Raw genomic sequence first — 22,197 nt, 5'->3', positions numbered from 1 at the left:
AAGCACTTGCCTGTTAATTAGAGAAATTTCAGCTGTCGTAGCTGGCAATTATAGCTTCTGTATCCCTGTCTGTTATGAATAGTCAATGAGAGCTGATTAATATGCATGAGCAGCAGTATATAGGCTGTGCGCTGGAGCCGAGTGCCGCAGCCGGCGCGGCAGAGGGAGTGCTGTGAGCTGCTGGGGAAGGAGGGAGCGCAGGGACGGAGGGAGCCCAGTCTCCCCAGCACCCCAAGCCGTACCACCACCACCACCACCACCTGTCCAGTCCCACCGACCCTCCGAGGGCTGTGGAGGATACCTGGGTGCATATGCTTGCTCACAGAGATTTCTCTGCTTGCTCTGGTGAATAAGGAAGATTATTTCTGCCACTTATTTAAACATGGGATGCAGTTTGTGCACTCTACAGAAGCAGGAAGAACAGTACAAGTTACTGTATGAAGTTTGTCAGGTAAAGAATTAGATTTCCTTTCTAAAAGCAAATGTTCTCTTTTAGGCTTGTGAGCACTGTTAATGACAGGGAACATGGAATACCAAAAACTGCTTATAGAAGTGAAAATGAAAGAGGATTTGCCTTATTTGATACGTGTATGATAATGATCAATGTTTTTATGATGTACCTTCCCATTCACACTTGCAGAACATCGAATATTTAAATGCATACTATTATACATACAAACTTTTTACAAAACTGTGCCTCACAAAATAGGACTCTGTACTTAATTTCTCCGTTATTAGGTAAAATTTCTTGACAAGGGTCATGGCTTGGTTACATATTTTTTGAAGAATTTAGGGAAGAGGTGCAAGGAGGGATTTGTATCTGTTTATGAGTACAGACAGACACTTTTTCCGCCCAGTGCTTCACTCAGTGCTCAGTCTGGTCTGGAAGTGCCTGTTCCTGCCAGGGGAAGTTGATGGCTAGTTGTTGTAGCTTTTGCTGTGTAGAAATATCAGTTAACAAATAGTTAGAATTCACAGCAGATTAAAACTACTACTCTACAGATCTTTATACATCAAATTATTCATATTAAGCATCTGATAAGTTTTCTAAAAATGAGATAAGTCATTAAGCTCTATTACAAAAATGTTACTTCCTATGTTTTTGCTTTTCCTTCTGTCTGTCTGAAATTTCTCCCTCTATCACATCTGAAGTACGATTTGGACCCCAACAGCGTGGTGGAACTGTGCAGAGCAATGGCCAGGTGTTCAGGGACACGCTCCTGCTCATCTCTTTTGAAATAATCATAGCAGAAAGCTTATGGTTAACCGTGAAAAACGTGGTTAGTCTGTACAAACACTGCAGATACAGAAACTACCCAGACCTTGCCAGCTGTACTTTACCACCTTGCCCTTCCTAAGGCGGTTTAGAATAAGTGACAGTTTTCCCCAGTCACAGGAGTGACATTTCCCAGTGCTGCCGCCTCCTGCGCTCACCAGCAGAGGGAATTGCTCAGCGGAGCACAGGAGGGAAAGAAATCCCTTGTCCTCGCTGTGTTCCCACCTGCGTCTGATCCCAGATACCGATGTCACTGACAACAAAGTGAATAAAATATGGGGGTGGTTTGTTATGCTAGTAGGGAAGTGATTAAATTTTAAACACATAGTTTTGATCTAATTCTCCCTCACTCACCCAAAGGACACTGATGCTTTGTGGAAGAAAAAAAACTTGTGAGAGCAAATAGGAAGACATGTTTACTGTCATTTCTATTTATACTAACTCACTTCCACTTGCTAAGCCGCTATGCATGCGACGGTGGGAAGAATTTGAGGGAAAGGTAACCAGATTTCTTGGATGTTATTCTGTACTGAGAACTAGTTTCAGATGCTGCCGGCAACAGCAGAGCTGGTGCCAGGTCTCGTTTGTTCAATTCCTCCGTTCAGATCAAGCAGTGGCCGTGGTAACAGTTACCGATCCCCCAAAGTCGCCAAGTTTCCATGCAGCCTGGGTTCAGGGACTAGAAGTGAAGCACACTCAGAAGCGCAACAAGCAGAACAAACTGAGACAGGAAGAAATTAGGAATATTTTGATTGTTTAGGAAGGCTTGCACATTTTTTGCTGTGAAATGAAGGCGGCAGAGAACCTTTGCAAGTTACTGACATCTCCTAACAGATGCGGGACAACATTCTTTAAATACACGTCCTTAAAACCAGTCACAGGAACAGTCCCGCTGATATCTGAGATGACTAAACTATCCGGTGCTGGCTGCAGGTGCAGATCCCTGGCAGTAATTTGGATTTAGAAATCAACCTACAAAGTGCTGCAACCTCGTTCCAGGAATGTGTGGAGCACGGAGCTCAGCACCCCAGATGAACTTTAAGCATGGAAGTCCTTTGGGAAGCATGGTTGGAATATCCTCAGCTTCCACAGAAGTGAGAGGAGAGGTGCATGTAATCCTATAAAACTGGGATTTCTAACATAGTAAAACCTGAATTATTTAAAACTATAATCCCTCATATTATTCCAGAATATAAATTATGGTGCAAAATTATTTTAACAGGATACTACTTTGATTTCTCTGGTGGAAGGGAATTCTATAGCTTAGGGAGTACATCCAGATAATTAAATGTCACTATAACTATAAAAATGCAGCCTCATGTAGCCTACACATAAGAGAAATCAGTTAAAATTTAACGTTGAGGGAGATGAAGAATCATTTTCATTTAAAATAATAGGATATAAAAGACAAAAGTTTCAAAATGTGCTAACAGTAACCAATACATCTTACAGTGGTTTTCTTATGTTTATGAAACCATTACATGGTTTCATCCATGTAACTAATATCATGTGATAAAGATCACATTGCCATTTCTGAGAAAACTAAAAGAAGCTTTTTTTAAAGTCTGAGTTAGACAAAATTTGCATAATTTGGGTTTAGGAAATATTGAACATTGTTACAAATAAATCCCCTTATTTAGCCTTATTTTTTAAAAAGTTCATGACTCTGAGATGTAGGAATTCCGAAAACACTTGCAAGAATTAATAATAGTACATAACTGCACTTTCTCTATTAGGCCAGGGCTTTAGTGTCGCTGGGAAATTAATGCTTCAATAAATTACAATTCCAGAAGGTCCAGTATGTCTGGCTCTGTAAGTCCTCATAACAGAGAGCACAAAGAGGATCAAATATACCAGGGCTCAGGCTTTATCCCTTCCTCATCCATAGATAATTCAAAGAGATCCTCTTCATTAAGGGCTTTGGCACATTGCCTACAATTTCTTTTTGGGCTGCTGTGAGCTTAATGATGCAGAACAATGGTCTTCCCTCTTGTTGAACACATACCTTATTGTACCTTTAATCACATAATAAAAACCAAATTAAGACACCTCGTCATTAAAGTCTATTGTAGCTGTGCATATCAATGCTTTGTATTACAAATACAAAGGGGGCTGTGGCAGCTTGAAATCTTGATGCAGAACAGCATCACCAATGATAAGCGTGCTTGTGGCGGCAACGTGATGCATATAATATCTTAGACGTACCCTGAGATTTACTTCCCAGTTGCATGCAGCATATGAAATCAAGTCATTATATGCTATTAAGATTTTGGGGTTCTAGTTAAATGGAATTTTTCTTAAGATGATATTTAAGGTTGTGAAAATGGAGGGAGAAGGAGGAAGAAAGAAAACCAGAAAATTGGGAGAGCATTTTAGACCAGTTTTCCAGTTTGCTTTTCTCAATATCATCAGCTCCTATACAAACAATAACAGAAATAAGGGGTTTTCCCTTTGTAGGAAAATTCCTGGGGGATGAAAGAGTAATTGCCATTGAAGGAAACTTACAGAAGAATGAGTCATGTGAAATAGAGCTTTTGAGTTTGTAAAATAGAAAAAAAAGATTAGGACCTCAACTTCAGAAACTTTCTGAGTACCTATTTCACTTTAAGCACATGTTTACGCACAGTTTGGGAGGTAAGCACACAGTGAAACCATTCACTAAAACGACACTTAGTATTTCCAAGGATAAGAACATAGGGTTTTAAATCACAGATTACTCTAAACTGGATGGGCAACACTCAAAGCTGTTCCCTGGGATTCAAGATGATGGAGTTCATCCAATTCTCATGGTGGGAAGATATCATAAAAACAACCCATCAAAACTGGCACTGCCAGATGAGAAATCATGCAATAAGTGAGTATGGAGGCTAACCCCTCTCCACCAGGCTGTCCCTCCAGAATAAGGATAGAAATGCTGGCAGGAAACAAGCTCACGTTGCCACTGCCCTTGCTTCAGATGATCCGAGGTCAGAATATTTCTGCCTCCGTGATTGTCGAGCTGGCACCTTTCACAAATACTAAAGTTCACATATAAATAAACAGTTGATGTAATGACCTTTTAGTGTTTTAGGAACTTGAAAGCCCCGTTCACATGCTCATGGCCTGGCATGTCTCTGAGACAAGTAAAAATGACAATAGTGGGCAAGCTTGATTTGTCTTTTAAAGCAGACTAAGATAGGATGCGGCCAAGGTTACGTAAGCACCAAGGTCAGCGTACAAATTGCTGTGCTAATGAGAAGCCGGTAGTGATGAGGAACTAACCCACGCTGTATTTCATTGGCGACTTCCAGCAGCATCACTTGCAAGGAGGCTATTCCCACAGCAGAACTCACACACAAACCAGTTGCACTGAGCTAATCTCCAATAGAGTTCCCTTCGCCATTAGAATTCCATTCACATGTTTAGACTTGAAAAAATTAGACTAAAATAATCAGTCATTAATAAAGCCCGATTTGAGGAAACAGTCTTAAACCTACTGAGCAATGATGCTATCCTAAATCAGGGCCAAAGTGGAGCTTGCCATAATAAGCATTAAGGTCAAAAAAATTTCTATTCAAAACTGTAAGATTTGGGAAACAAAAATAATTGCCTCTGTACGTATGCTTTTCACACCCTCACATTTAATTGGGCAGCCAGAGAATTAGTTCGTCTACATTTCAGTAGTTTTCCATGTTAAGACCAAACCGATTGTGCCAATTATAGTAAACTGGTCTACTTGAAATACACTGTATGGCTTCAAACAGTCTGTATGTACACTGTGCTGCAGCTGAAATTAAGAATAGCGTTGAAGTTATATTCTGTCACTTCACTACCATTAAACTTGACCTCAATAACAGTTGTGAACCTATCACACTTACTTCAAAGTAGGCATGTGGTTGCTTAAACAAGATGTTAATTCCACAGCCTTTGTTCTAGACAGGGTTTTCTACCGCTGAATTAGTTCAGCTGTAGAAAAACTCTGCTTGACAGACTGGAGACTCATAATCTTCAGAAAACTGCCCTTTAATGATTGTGGCGCCTGTCTGTGGCTCAGAAGTCCCCTTTCTTAATTAGACATTTACCAGAAACTGGCAATTGAAATTTTCCTCTTCACTTGACGATGAATAATGCAATGCCTCTGTTAGGGTTTCTCTGGAAGATACACTTTATTGCATGTTAGAGGAATATTTTGGTTGTTAAAGGAACATAAACAAATGCAATATGAAATAAACAAAATGCCTAATGGTCACCTGTGATGTAAATGAATAACTTGACCTCCTGTGCACCTGGAATTTCTTACTGCTTCATAATCTTCCTAAAATCTGTGGTGCCCTTCCTCTTCACATTGAGCAGATAAAATGCTTAACCATAGCGTAGCTTTATTTGGATTTTTTTTAAGTGATAAATGATTGAAAAGATGAGTTTTGTACTGCTTTACACTTATACATCTGTTTAATGCTATAAAGCAGGTGGCAAGAAGTCACAAGGGAGAAGGCACTAGGGACAATCACTCTGTGCTTTACTGTCACATGTCAGACATGGGCTGGGAAAAAGGAAACATATGGAGTAATGAAAAAGTGCAGATTTAATAAATGTGGGGGTTTTGTGTTCATTAATAATGAAACAAAAGGTCAGGCTTCACTTTCACTAGGACAGTACAACTCTACATTTATACGTACGCTGGGACTGTTCCTTTCAGACACTCAGTGGGCAATTGTAAGCAGATCCAGCTAGCCCTCCTGAACTCCGGAGCCATTAAGGATTTGACAGGATGGTGGCAGAATAAATAATATAAAATATATGTAAACTTTAAACAAGACTACAATAGTCACTACTTTAAACAGTGACTACTGAAGGAAACCTTCCTATTAATGCAGTACATCTTCAGGCAAAAAGCTAGAGGCTACCTTCTACAAGAAAAATGGTAAGCATCACGGCAGTGTTTTCTTACTTGCGTCAATCCGGTGATAATTCTGGACGTGGACATGTTGTAGGTGATTGGACACACTGTCCACTGGCACAGGAACTGGGCACGTTTTCATTTCATTTCTAATTGCTGAAACAACTTCTGGCTTTACACGGACACACGACCTTAGCTGCCTTCAGTAGCACTGTGTCTCTCAAACACTACCATCAGCCTCCTTGGGAACACTTGAGAAATAAAATGCTTCACAGAAAGTGTAATTGTACAATCAGACTAAAACCATGTTTGGTTTAAGCATTTTCATTGGTCATGTGCGTCTACACTCAGTGAATTAGCTCCTACAGCATAATTTTCGAGAAAGTGAAGATTCATACGTTAAAAGGTCACAGCTGATAAGAAAGTCTTTTTTAAATTTGGCAGAGTTGCTTGCAGAGTGCAACAGAAGATCCTGTACCTGACCTGACAGTATCTGTGTAACTGCCATCAATTTTAGCCCAAAAAGGGAAGATTAAGGTGTTCTTATCAATAGGACAGAACATTAAGGTGTTTTTATAATAGCATAGTATGAAAATTCTAGGCTGTGGTCGAGCAGCATGGGCTGGAAGGGTAGAGTGAGGTGGTGTTTGGACTTCTCCCTGCACAACAGCTTCTGAGGTTTGTATTCTTCAGCTGAGAACACGGCTCAGCTTAAGAGAGATGGCTGGAGATGAGAAAGCCTACTCTGCAGATACCAGGTAGCTCCTGAAGGAGCAAGGCCTGTTCTTAACGAACCCATTTGGATCTGTCACTGCTGCTGGGTTCCCAGATAGCACTGGAAGTCATTTCCATCTTTTCTTGGCAGCAACTTCAATAAACCTCTGCAACACGGATTATCTTCAGAGCTATCCACAGTTGCTCTTTCCCTGTCTTACATCATGGAGACATTTGCGGGAGAAGGGAGGGTATTGGGAGGATGGACTCAAAAAACTACAAATGGTGGGCAACAGTGCAGGAATGGGAATGTCCTGAATTAGAATGGTCTTAAACACAATGTCTTGGAGATCAGTGTTCAGGTTTCAGTTGTGGTGTGCTCTCATGGGACCTCAGGCGGATCACTAACTTCTTTTGTGTTTCATCTTCTCATCTGTACCGTGACTCCTTTTGTCTTTTTGCTTGGAGCAGACTCTCCAGAGGAGGCACTGTCTTTTATTCTGCGTTTGTAGTCTCATATACTATTAAAATAATATTTGTAATATTTTAAGGCTTGATCTATACACCAACTTGTACTACTCTGGTTTTAATTGAGGTACGGTGTTAAATATTGCTAAACTGTGAACTGCTTGAGCTGTAGGTGCTGGGAGGGCATAGCAGGGGAAAAGCCCCTCCAAGTATGTCTTATTCTTACACCTTCTCAAAGCACCCTCTTGCATGCCACTATTGGAGAAAGGTGACTGGTCTACAGGGACTTTTGGCTTCTTCTACTTCTCCTCAGTAGAAGAACTGGGTTTTTATGTTACTCCAGTTTAGCTTAAATTCATGTAACATCTACACCCTCAAATAAACAGATTATCTTTTTATGTTATTCACTATCATTCTGTATTATACTTGTCATCATGATATAAATGAAACATTATCAGTATGGCAACCCCTCTGTTGACTGCAATTACGTCGTGCTAAAACGACAAAAGGCGAGACAACTCAGGACATCAGTCAGACACCTGCCTGCATAGGGATCCCTTGGTACAGGATTCTGTATTTTAAAAATAAATCTAGAAATACACAGCTTTTACAATTAGACTTGATCTTAAAAGTCTTTTCCAACCTAAATGGTTCTACAATTCTAAAAACAGGAAATTGCCATTCATTAAAAAGCTTTAATTTGCTGTACTAGACGAGAACACAGACATAGTTTTTGCCTCTTGGGAAGAGCCCATTTGAGAAGGGCGAGAGCATGTTGATGTAAGGCCACAGCAGAAGCAGCCCAAGATGCCGCACAGGAGGCTCGGTGCTCTACGTGGGCAAACCCACAGAATGAGAGAAAGCAGGTAATTGCACTTGCTGAATTCTAGTCATTAGTAATTCATGACTATTTATGGCTGTCATTTGTACTTCACTCAGGAGTCTAATTGATTGGCTCCCTTTGGGTCACGCTACTGACATGGCAGAAAGAGTCATTAAAAAGGGAGGGCCTGTAAACTTCTGTCTGTGTGTTATATGGAGCAGGGTTATTAAGCCATGAACAAAAGATACACAAAAGACCACCTGTTTAACACTGACAAAATATGAAAAAGTGCTTCTGCCCTGATATAAAGACATTTAACACGACAAATGCATATTTAAGAAAAAAGGGCTCCAAGTTACCTTTGCTTATAGAGAAAGTATAGGTGCCTCAGGATCCCCAGCATTAGTCTACATCTGTTTTCATTGAAGCAAATGATAAAATTCCCTGTGGTTTTGAGTCATGATACACAGGAGCGTATCTGGAGAATCCACCAAAAGCAGGGACATTTTAGTATGCTATATACAGTGCTGGTGCTGTATTGTTAATAGGTAAATGTGCTAATTACTAGCAGAATAAAACTTCCTTTATTTCAAGGGTCTTTTCCCAAGATTTTCCATTTGGAAGTTAATGGTTCAGAGAACAATTGTATTCTGTACTCTTAAGTAAAGAATTTTTATTTGGTCCTAACTATTTTGTCATAGATGGCTCACAAGGCAGAAGGGAAAAGCGCACACATGGAAACAGTCTATTACTAAACAATATAATTCTGGTTTTTTGAAAAAGAGAGAGACTGTCCATATGAGGGAAATAAAAGAGGGATTAGATGGAGCTGGAAGAAGAATTAACCTATATTTTGAACCTTCTTTCTGCAATTCCTGAGGAAAAGGGGGTTTAGAAAATAGGCTTTTTGCTGCTCTAGTTTCTATAAAAATCTTTAAAAGTTCTCCTGCTTTTTCTTAATAAGCAGACTTCTTAAGAACTTGCTAAAGAAGTGAATCAGACCATAAAGAGCGTTTTAAATGGAGCACAGACGTCTGTAGTCTAACAGAACTAGCATTTTTATAGTGCACTTCCCAAGGATTTGCATGAATTTCTACAAAGAAAAGCTGCTTACTCATTCTTAAGGAAAAAAGTTTTTTCTCTGTGACATTTGTGAAGCATAGAAGAACCAACAAGCCATACAATGCATACAAATGTTTACCATTCATGATGTTAAACCCATATAAATCAGTCTAACTTGATGGATGGAAAAATAATTTTCTTTTACAGAAACCTTTCTAGTTTCTGGTGTATACCACCCACACCCAAAAACAATGTCACACACTATTTAAGCAAAAATAAAGTACAAAATAATTATAACTAGACACAATAAATGCTTATATGCAGGGATTTTCTGGCTTTCTCAACCTTTCAGTTACTGCCAATGTCCAGTTACTTCATCTGTACTATTGCAAATGATGTTTGCACAGGCTTGAATGCAAAACTCCTACATTCATTGAGTGTCCTCACCCTCTTCTGCAAACCCCTTCCTAGCATGGCCCTGTCCCGTCGCCCCTGCATCGCCTCTCCAGCTCTGCAGGGCTCAAATGGGAAACTGGGAATCTGTTTGAGGACCATCTTTCTTGTGTAAATAACCCAGGTGCGTAAATTCTGCTGTCACAGGGAAAGAGAAAGAACAAACTCTGGGTTTTCCAAAAGCATTGTATCAGAAGGAAAAGAAAATAAGAACCGGTGGTAACCAGGAGGAAATTTTGTCTATGGAAACAAGTGGCACATTTTGATACACCTGAAAGCCCCCAATTTCTCTCTGCCATCAACAAAGTGGCAATTAGTCTTCTCTACCCACCTAGAAAAATAAAACACGTTAATAGTTTACCTTGCTAAATAATTAAACAGCAGCCATTGATAAAATGACATTTACGTAATAGCACAACTGTGTACTATCTTATCAAAATATCTTCCTCGTACCTCAGACAAAAAGAAGAACATATTTTCTAGTAAGAGAGTACAATTCTCATCTCAGTCATGGCTGCAGACTCCCATTGACTTGCAAAGGAGGCACAGCCTTGCCACAGAATCACAGAATGGTCTGGGTTGGAAAGGACCTTAAAGATCACCTAGTTCCAACCCCCTGCCATGGGCAGGGACACCTCCCACTAGACCAGCTTGCTCAAAGCCCCGTCCAGCCTGGCCTTAAACACCGTTGCTTCTCTGGGCAACCTGGGCCACTGTCTCACCACCCTCAGAGTCCTCCAAGCGCAAAGGCCGGAGGGCTCCCAGCCTCCCCAACTTTGGGAAGATCTGGCCTGAAATCAGCATCTAAACAGTGGCAGTTGGCTCAGGAATTGCTGGGGGATACCAAACCTCTCAGGAGAATAACTGTTAAAGTAGAAGCGTGTGCGTATGGTATAAAACAACGTGAGAAAAATCTGTCTTCACTAAAGGTATTTCACTGTGACATATATCCAGAATTAACCGAGGAAGAGGGAGATTTCAAAAGGAGGGATGGCAAACGCCTCGCACAGCTCTGACAGAGAGAGAAGCTATTCTATATCTAATGCTTTATACACTTGCAGTGTATGGAAATTACATAGAAAGCCATGGCTTAGCTTGGTAGTGCAAATTCTTCGCAAGCCTAAAAAGACGTGAGTAGTTTTCCTGGTTATCTTCCTTTTCTTGTTGATTCACCCATCACTGATTCATTCTTTCTCCTTCTCTAGTGGCCACGTGTACTGTAGCATCCTATACTCTATAATATATATGCATCCAACCTGAGATGATGCAGGTTCATAACATGCTGCAGACGACAAGCTACTTAATAAGTAGCCACCAAAGCAAGAGAGATTTGAAAACAGACTCAAGAATGCACTTGGGTCTTACCAAGACTACACCCAGCAAGATCCTACTGCCAATTTTTACTCTGTAATCTCCGTGGTAGCACTCAAACTTTTCTGGCCTTCACAGCTTTTAGAAGTTCGGTCTTAAAGTATAGTCAGGTTGTATTTGTTCCTTTCGCATCTCCTAACTGTCATGGGCTGTTCTTCAGCAGTTTCACCTGATGTTTAGGGGTCAATGGTGACATTCACCTGCTGCTGCCATCTTCAGCCAGATGCGGCATATACTGTCATCTTTTTTTTTTTTCTTTTTAGTAATTCCTGTTTATTTTTCTCACCATTTACTTCTTGGAAATAGGAATTAATGAAAGCCCCATGACTGAAATGAGACTTTAAGACATCATTTCCATTTATTTGTTTGATGGGACCCTCCACTTGGATTTATGTCACAGCTCCCCTGTTATACCTTGTTGCATCGTATCTCTTTCTCAATTACAAATATACATCACATTTTACCTTAACTGACCATGCCAGGATCTTCCTTTATATTATCAGAGTTTGGCCACGTCAGTTCAATGCTGATGGCACGCTTGCTTCGTAACATCTTGCTTTGCTATTGGACTCATCTCTGCTCCAGTCAGAGCCTGAACTGAGGCATTCCAAAGGCAAAACTCCCTGGGACTAGTAAGAATCAAATCAAGCTCCAGTGACTATTTTATTTTCATTCCAAATAGTAAAAGAAAACTTCTAGGAGACACTGACCTCCCAGACAGGATTATGCCATGTTTATCAATAGATTTCTTGCCTTTGCAGTGTAGATTTTAGGTAGCGTGCTCTCTGCAGCCTACTTTTGTGCAAAAGAATTTAACGTACAGCGATCACTACACTATAAAGTGCCTCAAATACTATTTTATTTCATAATCACTACATAATTTCTATTAAAAAAAATTCAAGCATCCATTCCTTATTTACCGTAGGGTTTTAATTCAGAGCAGTTATCTCTGTGTGTCACACAGTTGCTAAGCCTACTATCTGGCTCCACCACAAATTTCATCAAGGTCCATTCAGTTCAGTTTAACTACATCCACTTCAGTTTAACTACAGCTTTCTCCATATTCAATATATTTCCAATGCAAAGAAGGTCCAAAAGCTAAGCATTTCAACATTTCAGACAAGTTAATTTATCCATCTTTTGTGCCATGAAAGATCCCATTGTCTCTGTCACATGGCATGTAAGGTTCTTAAGAAATTATGCATATTTGTAGGTTTTGGCAGTCTTCTGAAGCATTCATATGCATGGATATTTTTTTTTCTGGGTTATTTCAGATGTAACTATTTATAAGGAAGAATTTTGCTGAGTACAATTCAGCAGCATTAGGAATAAAGTCTATGATTATAGAGCCACTTTTTTTTTAACAAAGTGAAACTGTACAGATATATTTATTGGCTTTGAAGCACTGGGAATAATTGTTTGTCAATTGTGACAAATATTCCAGAGAGAAACTTAACATTTTAATCAATATGATCTATTTTCTGAAGTTTGAGAAGGACTCAAGATTATCCATGAGTGCTAATTCTACAGAGAGAACGGAAATCAGGCCATTGAGATCATCTCAGTATATTTTTCTTTTGCATGATTTTTGTGTTACTAAAAATCAAATACCAATACCTGCTACTTTTTGCAGACAAAAAAAAAAAAAAAAGCAGATCGGCTCTGTTATACATAAGACGACTTCAGAATTATTAGTTTTCATTATTCAAATATTGTAGCATTCCCATCTTCATGTCCCTACAACAGAAAATGATGTGCTGGGATGGGAAATAATATTTATAAAAAAAAGTAAATACAAACTATTCACTGCTCAGTATTTACCATAGGCTTTTAAGAGGCCAGGTTCAGACATTGTAGTTTCCCTGCTATAAATCACTTTAAAGCATATTTTTGCATCATTGCATATTATTCCATCGTTCCATATTCAGAATCTAAATGTTTAGCTCAGTGCAACCCATTAACTCTTTATTTTGTTAGTGCAGTTCTTAATACCCGTAATAGGTCGGCAGTGCACCGCGTTGGCCAAGACTGCTGATCAAAAGAGAAACCGCAGAGCTAAAAGGATTCCACCCAGTGTGAGTTCAGGAATCAGTCTCTTGTAAGAGATCCGCAGACTGACCCTGAAACCATTCTTCGTGTGAACATCTACTGTCCAGAGAATTGCTTGCCTAATATGATATGGATGCTGCCATATTTCATAGAATTATCAACTTTTACAGACCAAATCCCCAACCATATTTTAGCAGTGCATTAAGAAACCCATAATAACAACAGTACAGTGAGTTATGCTTTCGTTTTACTATAATCATTGCCATCTTATCAAACCCACGATATAAAATCGTATGTACATCAAATACAAACTCCCTTTTAGAGTTATTTATTTACCATGCGCGGCAGAATCCTAGTATTCTGAAATGGCCAAGTGGAGACTGTTGAATACCAATTCCCAATGAAATGCTCAATTCTGACTTGGGCCCAGCAACAGAAGATGAAATGTTCTGGCAGAGCGGCATAACAATGCTGTTACTGACAGCACTTTTCACACCCCTGCCCCGGGGTGTTCTCCATCCCCTCTGCTGGGGCTGCCCTGGAAGCAAATGAAGCAGAAGAAGATGAGGGCGTGCTCCTCACTGCTCTGACTCACTGTCCAGCATCTACAGTTAAGCTGCTGATGAACGGGCATCTGTGAAAACCCCGTGTATCCGTTCTGCTGCCAGAGAGGGCACTGGGCAGCAGGCAAACCTAGGGAACGCTGAGTCCCAACCAAAAACCAAATCCCAGAAAGTCACAAATCTTTTCTCCAGAACGTCCCCTTTGCAGAAGGAGAGGTTTTAGATTAAAATTTAGCAGGCTTTTCTCCCAGATTCTATGATCCGGTCTCACGTCTTTCTCCCTTGCTACACAGCACTTCTCTTTTTTCCTGCATTAGCAGCTTGTAGAAAACAGTCAGGATGCTGCTTGGAAATAACTCCTACAATAACAATTTATGGTACAGTCCATCTACTGCCTGTTCCCTGCATGTATCAACCTGACTTTGAAATTATTATCATTTGTATTAAAATATATATATATGAAAGTACAAAGAGGGTGCCAGTGCACAGATTTGCAGAAATAAAATGCCCTAAGGAACCTAAACTAAAATGCAGACCTGTGCTAAACTGTCTGTAACCCAATTTCATTACAATACTGGGGAATAAACTAGAAAGTTATCCTTTGCATGTTTTCACCAGTTTTTTAGCATAAAGATGTAGAAAGCAGCTCACATGAAAAGTTTCCTGGTCAAGAGTTATGCTGAGCACATTTCTGAAAAACATTACACTTTCTGCAGTTTAAATTCTTTTCTTTTCATTGCTTGTTGGATTTAGTTGTACCGAAACAAAAAAAATCAGAATGCACACAATAAAATGTGCAACATTTAATTTGCAGCAAATAATAAAACTGTAACCATAATCAGCATTTCCTCTTTCCAGAGAAAACATTATACTGAACTTAATTTTACAGCTGTACAAATTGTTTTAAAGTAATCTGCTCAATTGGGTGAGTTAATGATATTTAATTTGACCAGGGCAAACTTTACATGCTATGCATTACTGTGAGCAATCGCAGTCAATACAAGTGTTTGTGTAATGTAAATGCGTTGCTAACACCTTCCATCCTCCGCTCGCTTAACAAAAAACCTGGTGTCATCGCCTCTCTAAGATAAACCAAAGATGACAGCGTAATAAGTGTTATGTGCACAAGGTAATTCAGCAGGAATTTAGCCTTTTCAATCGATTCTGCGCTGGAGTTAACCCTCTTTATTATCACCCCAGCTTTTTGCTGTGGGCAATACGTTAAGTACGGGCTAAATTCAGTTACTGCGCTGAGTTATGTCACTCGTTCAGTTGCCCCACCTACTTTAATGGGATTAAACATGGCAGAGCACCGTGCGAACTAAGTGCGATCCAATACAAGTAAAGATATCAGAACCTGGACATATGTTTTAGAGTTCTCATTCATATTCAAGAAGCTCACGTGGCAGAGTCACCACATCAGTGTACATTTCAGACACGTACAAAAATGCTTAAATGACCAGCGACCACTAATACATGATGCTAGACACTATTGCAACTATGTTCAGTCAGGGTAATGAATTATTTTTATGCCTTGGAAAAAAAAATATGCTATTATTCCATGCACTGCCATGCAGAAGGCAACAGTTCCCACTGTGCAACTCATACCTTTGATACAATAATGTAATTTTTCAAGTCAATAGCTGCATGACTGGAAGGAGCGCAATGTAAGACATCATTCCTAAAGAAAATATATAAACAAAGCGTGCTCCTTGACGAGGAGGACCGCTATGATAGGGGCCCTCACTGTCAATGCTAGTGGCATCGTCCGATCTCAAATTGCAGCTTATCTCTACATCTCAGCCAACACTTGCCCCAGCCCAAAGAACAAGGTAACGATTATATGATAGCATGTTGCTTTAGGATCCTAATTTCACTGTACAGCTTTCACTAACACATTGCTCTGGGCAGCTTGTTTCTAATTGCTTCTTTTCGTCTGTATTAAAATGACAACAGTTTGCAGATTAAAATAGGATAAAAACTTACTGGAGTTATTAGTGGTTGCCACTATTTCTGTATCATAGTTTTTTGCATATGATCCCAGAGACCTTTTGGATTTGCAGATGTCTCAGGCTGAATTTCAAAAGAAATCTCCATCTTGGGCGGGGAACAGCAGGAAGTGGGCACACGTTCAGGCTTTTCACCACAGTTGCCATTTTTCAGTTCATTCCACACAGTTCATTGTGTTTAGCTCCCTTAAAATTACAGTTTGTACAGTCGGAGACAGACAGAAACATTAATGTTTCTCACGAACGAAAACTCCAAATAAGAATTATGGTTTTGCAGCTTTATAAAAATTCTGACAAATATGACCTCATCTCTTTCACAGCCCCTGGGTAAACTTAGATACTTATGGAAGAATTCCTTAGAAACCATGTGAGGAGGGAAGCTAAGCATGAGTGAAACACAAAGCCAGCGTGGGCTGGAAGTGCTCAAGATGTCTCTCTGGATCAGGAAGGACACCTCTGCTCGCCAAAGATTTGAAACTGTGAACCACGTATTAAAACTGAACGCCTCATCTCGGTTTTGCTGCTGTGAGCAGGAGCTTCACTGCTCCTTTGAGAAAGGAGCAGTGGATTTTTACACTGAAAGGGTTATTAAGCGTTGGAAGAGGCTGCCCAGGGCAGTGGTGGAATCACCATCCCTGAAGGTATTTAAAAGCCGGGCAGACACAGTGCTGAGGGACATGGTTTAGTGATGGTTTTTGTCAGTGTTAGGTTGATGGCTGATGGTTGGACTAGATGATCTGAGAGGTCCCTCCCAAGCTAGGCAATTCTATGATTCTAAGACCCCCACCTTCCATGGCCTGGCATGTCGAGTATTGGTAGTTCTGGGTTGGGTCTCCCAGTCGTGTTTAGTAAAGGAGTTCTGTTTTGTATAACTCAACCAGGAGGTGATGGTGGTGAGATCTGAAGGTGGGAAATGGCCAAGCTACACAGACGAAAAGTGATTTTGAAAAAGCACCAATAATTTTTCTTTCTTAATAATTCTATTCCTTATACCATTACAGGGATCCCATCCCTAAAATGCTAGTTTTTTATTGCAGTGAATGGTTGCCACCATGATGTTTAATCTGAAAAATTGTTAATGAGACAAAGATACATAATATTGTAATTTCATCTTGTGTCCCAGTAATTCTGTTCAGTAATAGGGTTAAAAGATTTTATAAAAAAAAAAAAAAAAACAAACAAAAAACTAAAAAAATGACAGGAGAATCAAGGACCTGTTTTGTTTGAACAAGGGCTGAGGGATTTCTAATCTGCAAGAAACAAATAGGATGTTGGTTTGTACTTTAGCTCAAAGAGTGAGCCCAGTGAAATCTACCTATCAGAATAAAAAACAGGATTTTTTAAATTAATTTCCAAAAATTTTAATTAATTTCTAAAAACAGAGCACAGGATTTGTAAAGTTACTGTAGTGCAAGGGGAAAATGAGAGATGCATAACAGCGCGTAAATACTTCCTAGTACTTGCTGTATGTACCTTTAGATGGAAGCTGAGACTTTTATATTAACAGCCAAAATCATAAAGATATCCTTAACTTTCTGACTGTTTCTCTCAATACTTTGCTTGCTTTTTTCCCCCGCAGGTCAACGGGAAGGATTTATCTAAAGCAACACACGAGCAGGCAGTTGAAGCATTCAAAACAGCCAAAGAGCCCATTGTGGTGCAGGTTCTGAGAAGAACTCCACGCACCAAGGTCTTCTCTCCCCCTCATGAGTCCCAGCTGGTAGATGTGGGCACGCAGACAGACATCACTTTTGAACACATCATGGCTCTGAGCAAGATGGGCTCGCCTACTCCACCCGTCTCTGTGCTGGACCCGTATCTCCTACCTGAAGAGTAAGTAACAGTTTGCAAAGCCCTTGAAAATCCTTGCATTCCTTAATGTGGCACATTAGAAGTAGTTCCCAAACTCACCTTTACTTGCTGGTGAACCTGTACTCCCAGATGTAACCAGGGTTCATACACCATTGAGCCACAACTCAAAACGTTTTCATTTTTTCTACACACTAGCAAGGCATTATTCACATGAGTAATAGCACTGAGTCACAACACGGCCTCATAAAACTCATTTTTTGCTGGCATTTGATGGATAAAGTTATTGCTTCTTGTAATTCCTCGCACTGCCTCTTTGGGTTGCTTATGTTTTAACTTTATTTTTTATGGCTGCCATAAATTGTGTGATGCTAAGAGCTGCTACATTCTGTTCCAGTGTATTAATTACTTTATTATAACCCTGCAGCGATGTTACTCAAATAAATTATTTTCTAGGACTAAAATTACTTACCAGTGCTGTCATGGATGTTTTAGAATCAAATTTTAATTATTGTTAATGGTAGTTTGATGCTTTTGTACTTACAAATAAAAATGACAATTATCTCCTGGCACACACACACCACGCCCTCACACGCTGTTCAAGAGGAAAACGGCTCCCCAAGGAACCTGTGCAAATTGCCTGTCATCTTGCCATGCATCTCCACAAGGGAAAAAGGAAGAGAAAGGATTCTGAACGTCTCGGTTGCTGTGTATAGGACCGTGGTCTGGTCAATCCGCAGCAATATCTGGTTTTGAGATGGTCCTGCACATGGTGAGAGGCAGTGCTGGTGTGCAGATGTCTGTGCAGCTCTGGAAGGGGAACCCCCACCGACCACCCGAGCTGTGGACGTCTGTCACACACAAACACCTCAGCACGCCTCTCCGAACATCCTCATCAGCACTCCTAAGAAATAGAGTTTGACTACAAACAGGCACTGGTCCTGTACTGCTCCTAAGCGACTTTCACAGCATGTTAACATTCACATTCAGCCAGGAACTGGGCTCCTCTCTGCAACGTCTGCTCCTTTCGTGACTCTCAGTGCTGACTACTTGAAAGATGGTTCCATCAGATATTACTGCGTGGCCACCTATTCCCAGCCCATTGCAAATTCAAGCACAGCTGCAGGTTTTAGCAGAAACATTTGACAAAAGGCTATAGCTTTGAGCTTGTTTGCAATGAAAAAGCAACAGGGCTTAGAGCACTGTGGAGAGGACACACTTATTCCTAGAGGAACTATACTGCAAACCCCCAAAAACATTTGCAAGAAAGTTGAAGGTACTCAAAGACCAACTACAAAGCCAACTACATTAGGAAAACAGCAAAGATTAATGCATGATGAATTATTTAGGTTGCAATATGCCTGCATAATACCAGCTCAGTCCTATCAAGTACCTTCATATTGCCCCTTAATCGTTAGATTCCAACTGCTGGCATCATCAGTGGCCTTACTTTGAGCTGTAGGTGTTGGTCAGAACCACACAGATGGCCTCACAGCGATCACTGGGTACAAGGCCAGTCAGGTGGCCAGCCAAGTGTCCTGTAACCCGGCATCTGCAAGAAAACAGGCATTTTTTCCTAATGCTTCCTGTAACTTCTACAAATTCCATTCAAATTAATCTAGCCTGCATGTAACAACTTGGCTATCTTAACCAATTAGCAGATGCCATTACGTAAATAGCCTCACACTTACAAAGAAACATATATTTAGTTAACCGAGAATTAGAGAGAGTTTACTTTCATTGCAGAAATAAAATTCCAGCATAGAAAAAAGTGACCATAAGAGCATTACACTGCTTACAACTTCCAAAGTGTAGACGGTGAAACTGCCCAAGAGCTCAAATTGTAAAAAGCAGCATGCTAATAGCGAATGGCAATATGAAGAGTGGTGCACATTTAAATAGTATTAAAATCATTATGCACAGTTTATTGCATTCAAATCAATCAACAGAATCCTGTTGATCTAAATAGTTGAGTGGCAAATTATTTTTATAATACTTAGCAACTTGATACAATTTTGTGTCTTAAAGGCAAAGTAAAAATACCAAGCAAGTAGGCAAGGATGATTTTACTTGCACACCTGCAAATAACCTGAGCTCACGAGTAAATAATCTAGTATTCCCTCTCATCTTGAACCCTGGCAAATACCTGCTCACTTAGCTGTCACCGGGTACCTCTTACCATACTTTGCTACTCCTCTCTCTGTATATTTTTTACTCAAGTCAGCTTTACATTTGGAGAAAAATCATTAATAAATGCTAAGACTCTTTACAAATCTCTCATTCATCATCAGGTGCCAAATGTTTTAGACTCTTCATATAATAAATGTAATTCATGTCTAATACATTTATTGGTATAAATGGCATAATGTATATAATTAACCACATGCAACTTCTTGGTTTGTTTGTTAGTCCATCATGGTCACAATGACTTGCTATAAGCTTGGAGTATATTCATATGCTAAGTTCTGTCCTAAAATGCACCTTTTTTTTTCCAGCCATCCATCAGTCCATGAATACTATGACCCAAATGACTACATGGGAGGAATTCATCAAGAAATGGACCGAGATGAGCTGGAATTAGAGGTACTTAGTCTTTAGTAACTATTTAATTTATTGAAAGTTTAACACATGCGTGTCACAGTCTTTATACTGTATATAAAGTGAGAAGACATTTCAAAGATATCTGTAATAACATTGCTCATTAGTTACTTTGCAGGTTGCAAACCTTACTGGTGCCTTTGGCAGTGTATTTAACTGTGCACCATGGATTGATGAGCCAGGTCTTCAGCTAACATAAATAATGAAGTCATTGATTCCATTAATTAAATTCTGTATAACTATGCTGATTTAGACTTTCTGAAAGACTTTGCAAGTTTGCTGAGCGGCAGGACCTGTTCCACATAGTCACAGTAAAATGTGTGAGTTTCCCTTAAATATTCCCCAGCTGAGAAGCAGATGTTCTTGATTATATAATTTATAAGTATTTTAAGTTTACAAGACAAGACCAGATTAGATATACCACTATATTAAGCCATTCTGCCCTTTTTCATTACTGAAAATTTACATACGTATACATATAAAATTATAGATAATAAAAGTTGAAGCAGTCATGAAGGTATGCAAGTCCGTTTTCCTGCCAAATCTTTAAAAATCACTTGTGTTTTTAGTACTTGTATATCCCATCAGAAGTTCATCTTCAGTTTTCTCATTCTTCATTTTAATAACCTGCTCCCAACCATTCAGAGTGCAGCGTATCAATTGTGGGACTTAGTTCTCCAAGATACTTAAGCAATACTGACCCACTGAAGTGTTTTAAGCATTTGTAATAAATAGCAGTAAAGTATCTCAATATTTCTAAATCCCACCAGTGATGTCTGATACAGCTAATACATTCAAGATTATTAATAAGCAAATAGTTTACTCTTAGCTTGCTTGCACTTCTGGTTTCTTAGATCCTGCTCAGCCTTATTTGTTAAGGCAAGCGATGCTGACCTCTCTGTAGCTCTGTTTAAATCAGTGGTAGATTTATCAACAGCTTCAATGGGAGCAGGGTTCAGTCATTCTATAAGCACAAAGTTGTTCCTTTCTATAAAAATGTTTGCAGCATCAAGGACTAAAACCCCATAAAAAGTTTGCAAGCTGTTCTCAAATTCTGCAGATCTGGTAGTAATTCATCTCTGTATACAAACGCAAATCAAAATCAGGATAAAATCAAAGTGCCAGTAAAACAAATGCTGTTTAGCAGACTTCAAGGCCTTACTTTTCAAACAAGTGCCTTTTTTTTTTCCCTTAAATAAAACCAAGTACCATATAGATTTCAGTCTTAAGGGAAAATTATAGAACAAATTAGTATTTTCTGGCAGTGTCTTTTCAAAATCTATCTTTTAGGAAATCTAATACTGTGGATAAATTATATTGCTTCCATTAGAAGGTCAACCAGTTGAGCTGAAAACAGTTTAAACACGTGCACTTCAGTAGCCAGACGTTAATATGCCTTAAACCACAGCATTAATAATTTTGACATTGATATAGTACTTAATGGCAAAAGGTGATCAGCTCAGTAACGCGGGGAGATGAACATTAGAAAAGTCTCTGTAGCCTAATAGTATTTCTTAAAAACCACTAAAGATTCTTGTTCAAATTGTAGAGACTATGATCAATGGTAAGGTCAAAGTGCGAACAGGGACTCAACTGGCTAGTTGCTTTTTTGTTTGCCTTTTGATAGATATGTTTTAAAAGACCACAAAGGCACTGTTTCATTGACTGCAGCAGGAATGTCTAAAGTAAGAAAGCCATCAAGTCAGCCTTCTGGGCTTCTATGTCCATAAAATGTGCTTTGAATTTAAATCAGAAGCTCCTCATCTAAACTGTTATGGTCTGCAACTGACTGGTTAGTGATTTGTAACAAGTAAACAAGACAAAAAGAGTGAAATACCTAAGTTCACAACAAGCTTCTAACGTAAATATCCGTAGGAAGGAATTTATGTTGGCAGTATCACCAAGACGCCAAAATTGTGTTCTCAGTTTTATCTCTCAACGTTTATCTTAAAATTGATGACGCAGAGGTAACTGCCATATATTCCCTACTACAAAAATAAATAAATGTTGTTTCTTTTCTTTTGAAGTTTACATGCCACAAGGAAAGAGGGACTAAATCCTGAACTACTATTTTATAATAAATTAAAAGTACATTCGTTCTTCACAGAGGCCCAGCCAGAAGT

General features: G+C 39.4%; 1 protein-coding gene across 2 annotated transcripts in view; it reads left to right on the top strand.

Annotated features, from left to right (window-relative positions):
• Positions 1 to 22,197, top strand: part of PDZRN3 (PDZ domain containing ring finger 3) — a 143,831-nt gene that overhangs the window by 109,677 nt on the left and 11,957 nt on the right. Inside the window, exons 1-3 of one of the 2 annotated variants that reach the window (XM_054216567.1) lie at positions 133 to 451; positions 17,247 to 17,500; positions 19,972 to 20,059. In XM_054216567.1, coding sequence (XP_054072542.1) covers positions 383 to 451; positions 17,247 to 17,500; positions 19,972 to 20,059 — 411 coding nt within the window. In that variant the 5' untranslated portion in view covers positions 133 to 382. Of the gene's footprint in view, positions 1 to 132; positions 452 to 17,246; positions 17,501 to 19,971; positions 20,060 to 22,197 lie in introns of those variants that run through there. The other variant, XM_054216566.1, reaches the window with a different exon arrangement.

This window comes from Rissa tridactyla, chromosome 10, assembly GCF_028500815.1.
Source record: "Rissa tridactyla isolate bRisTri1 chromosome 10, bRisTri1.patW.cur.20221130, whole genome shotgun sequence".
Taxonomy (NCBI): Eukaryota; Metazoa; Chordata; class Aves; order Charadriiformes; family Laridae; genus Rissa; species Rissa tridactyla.
Note: the sequence above shows the minus strand (reverse complement) of the source record. Positions and strands in the feature narration are given on the sequence as shown.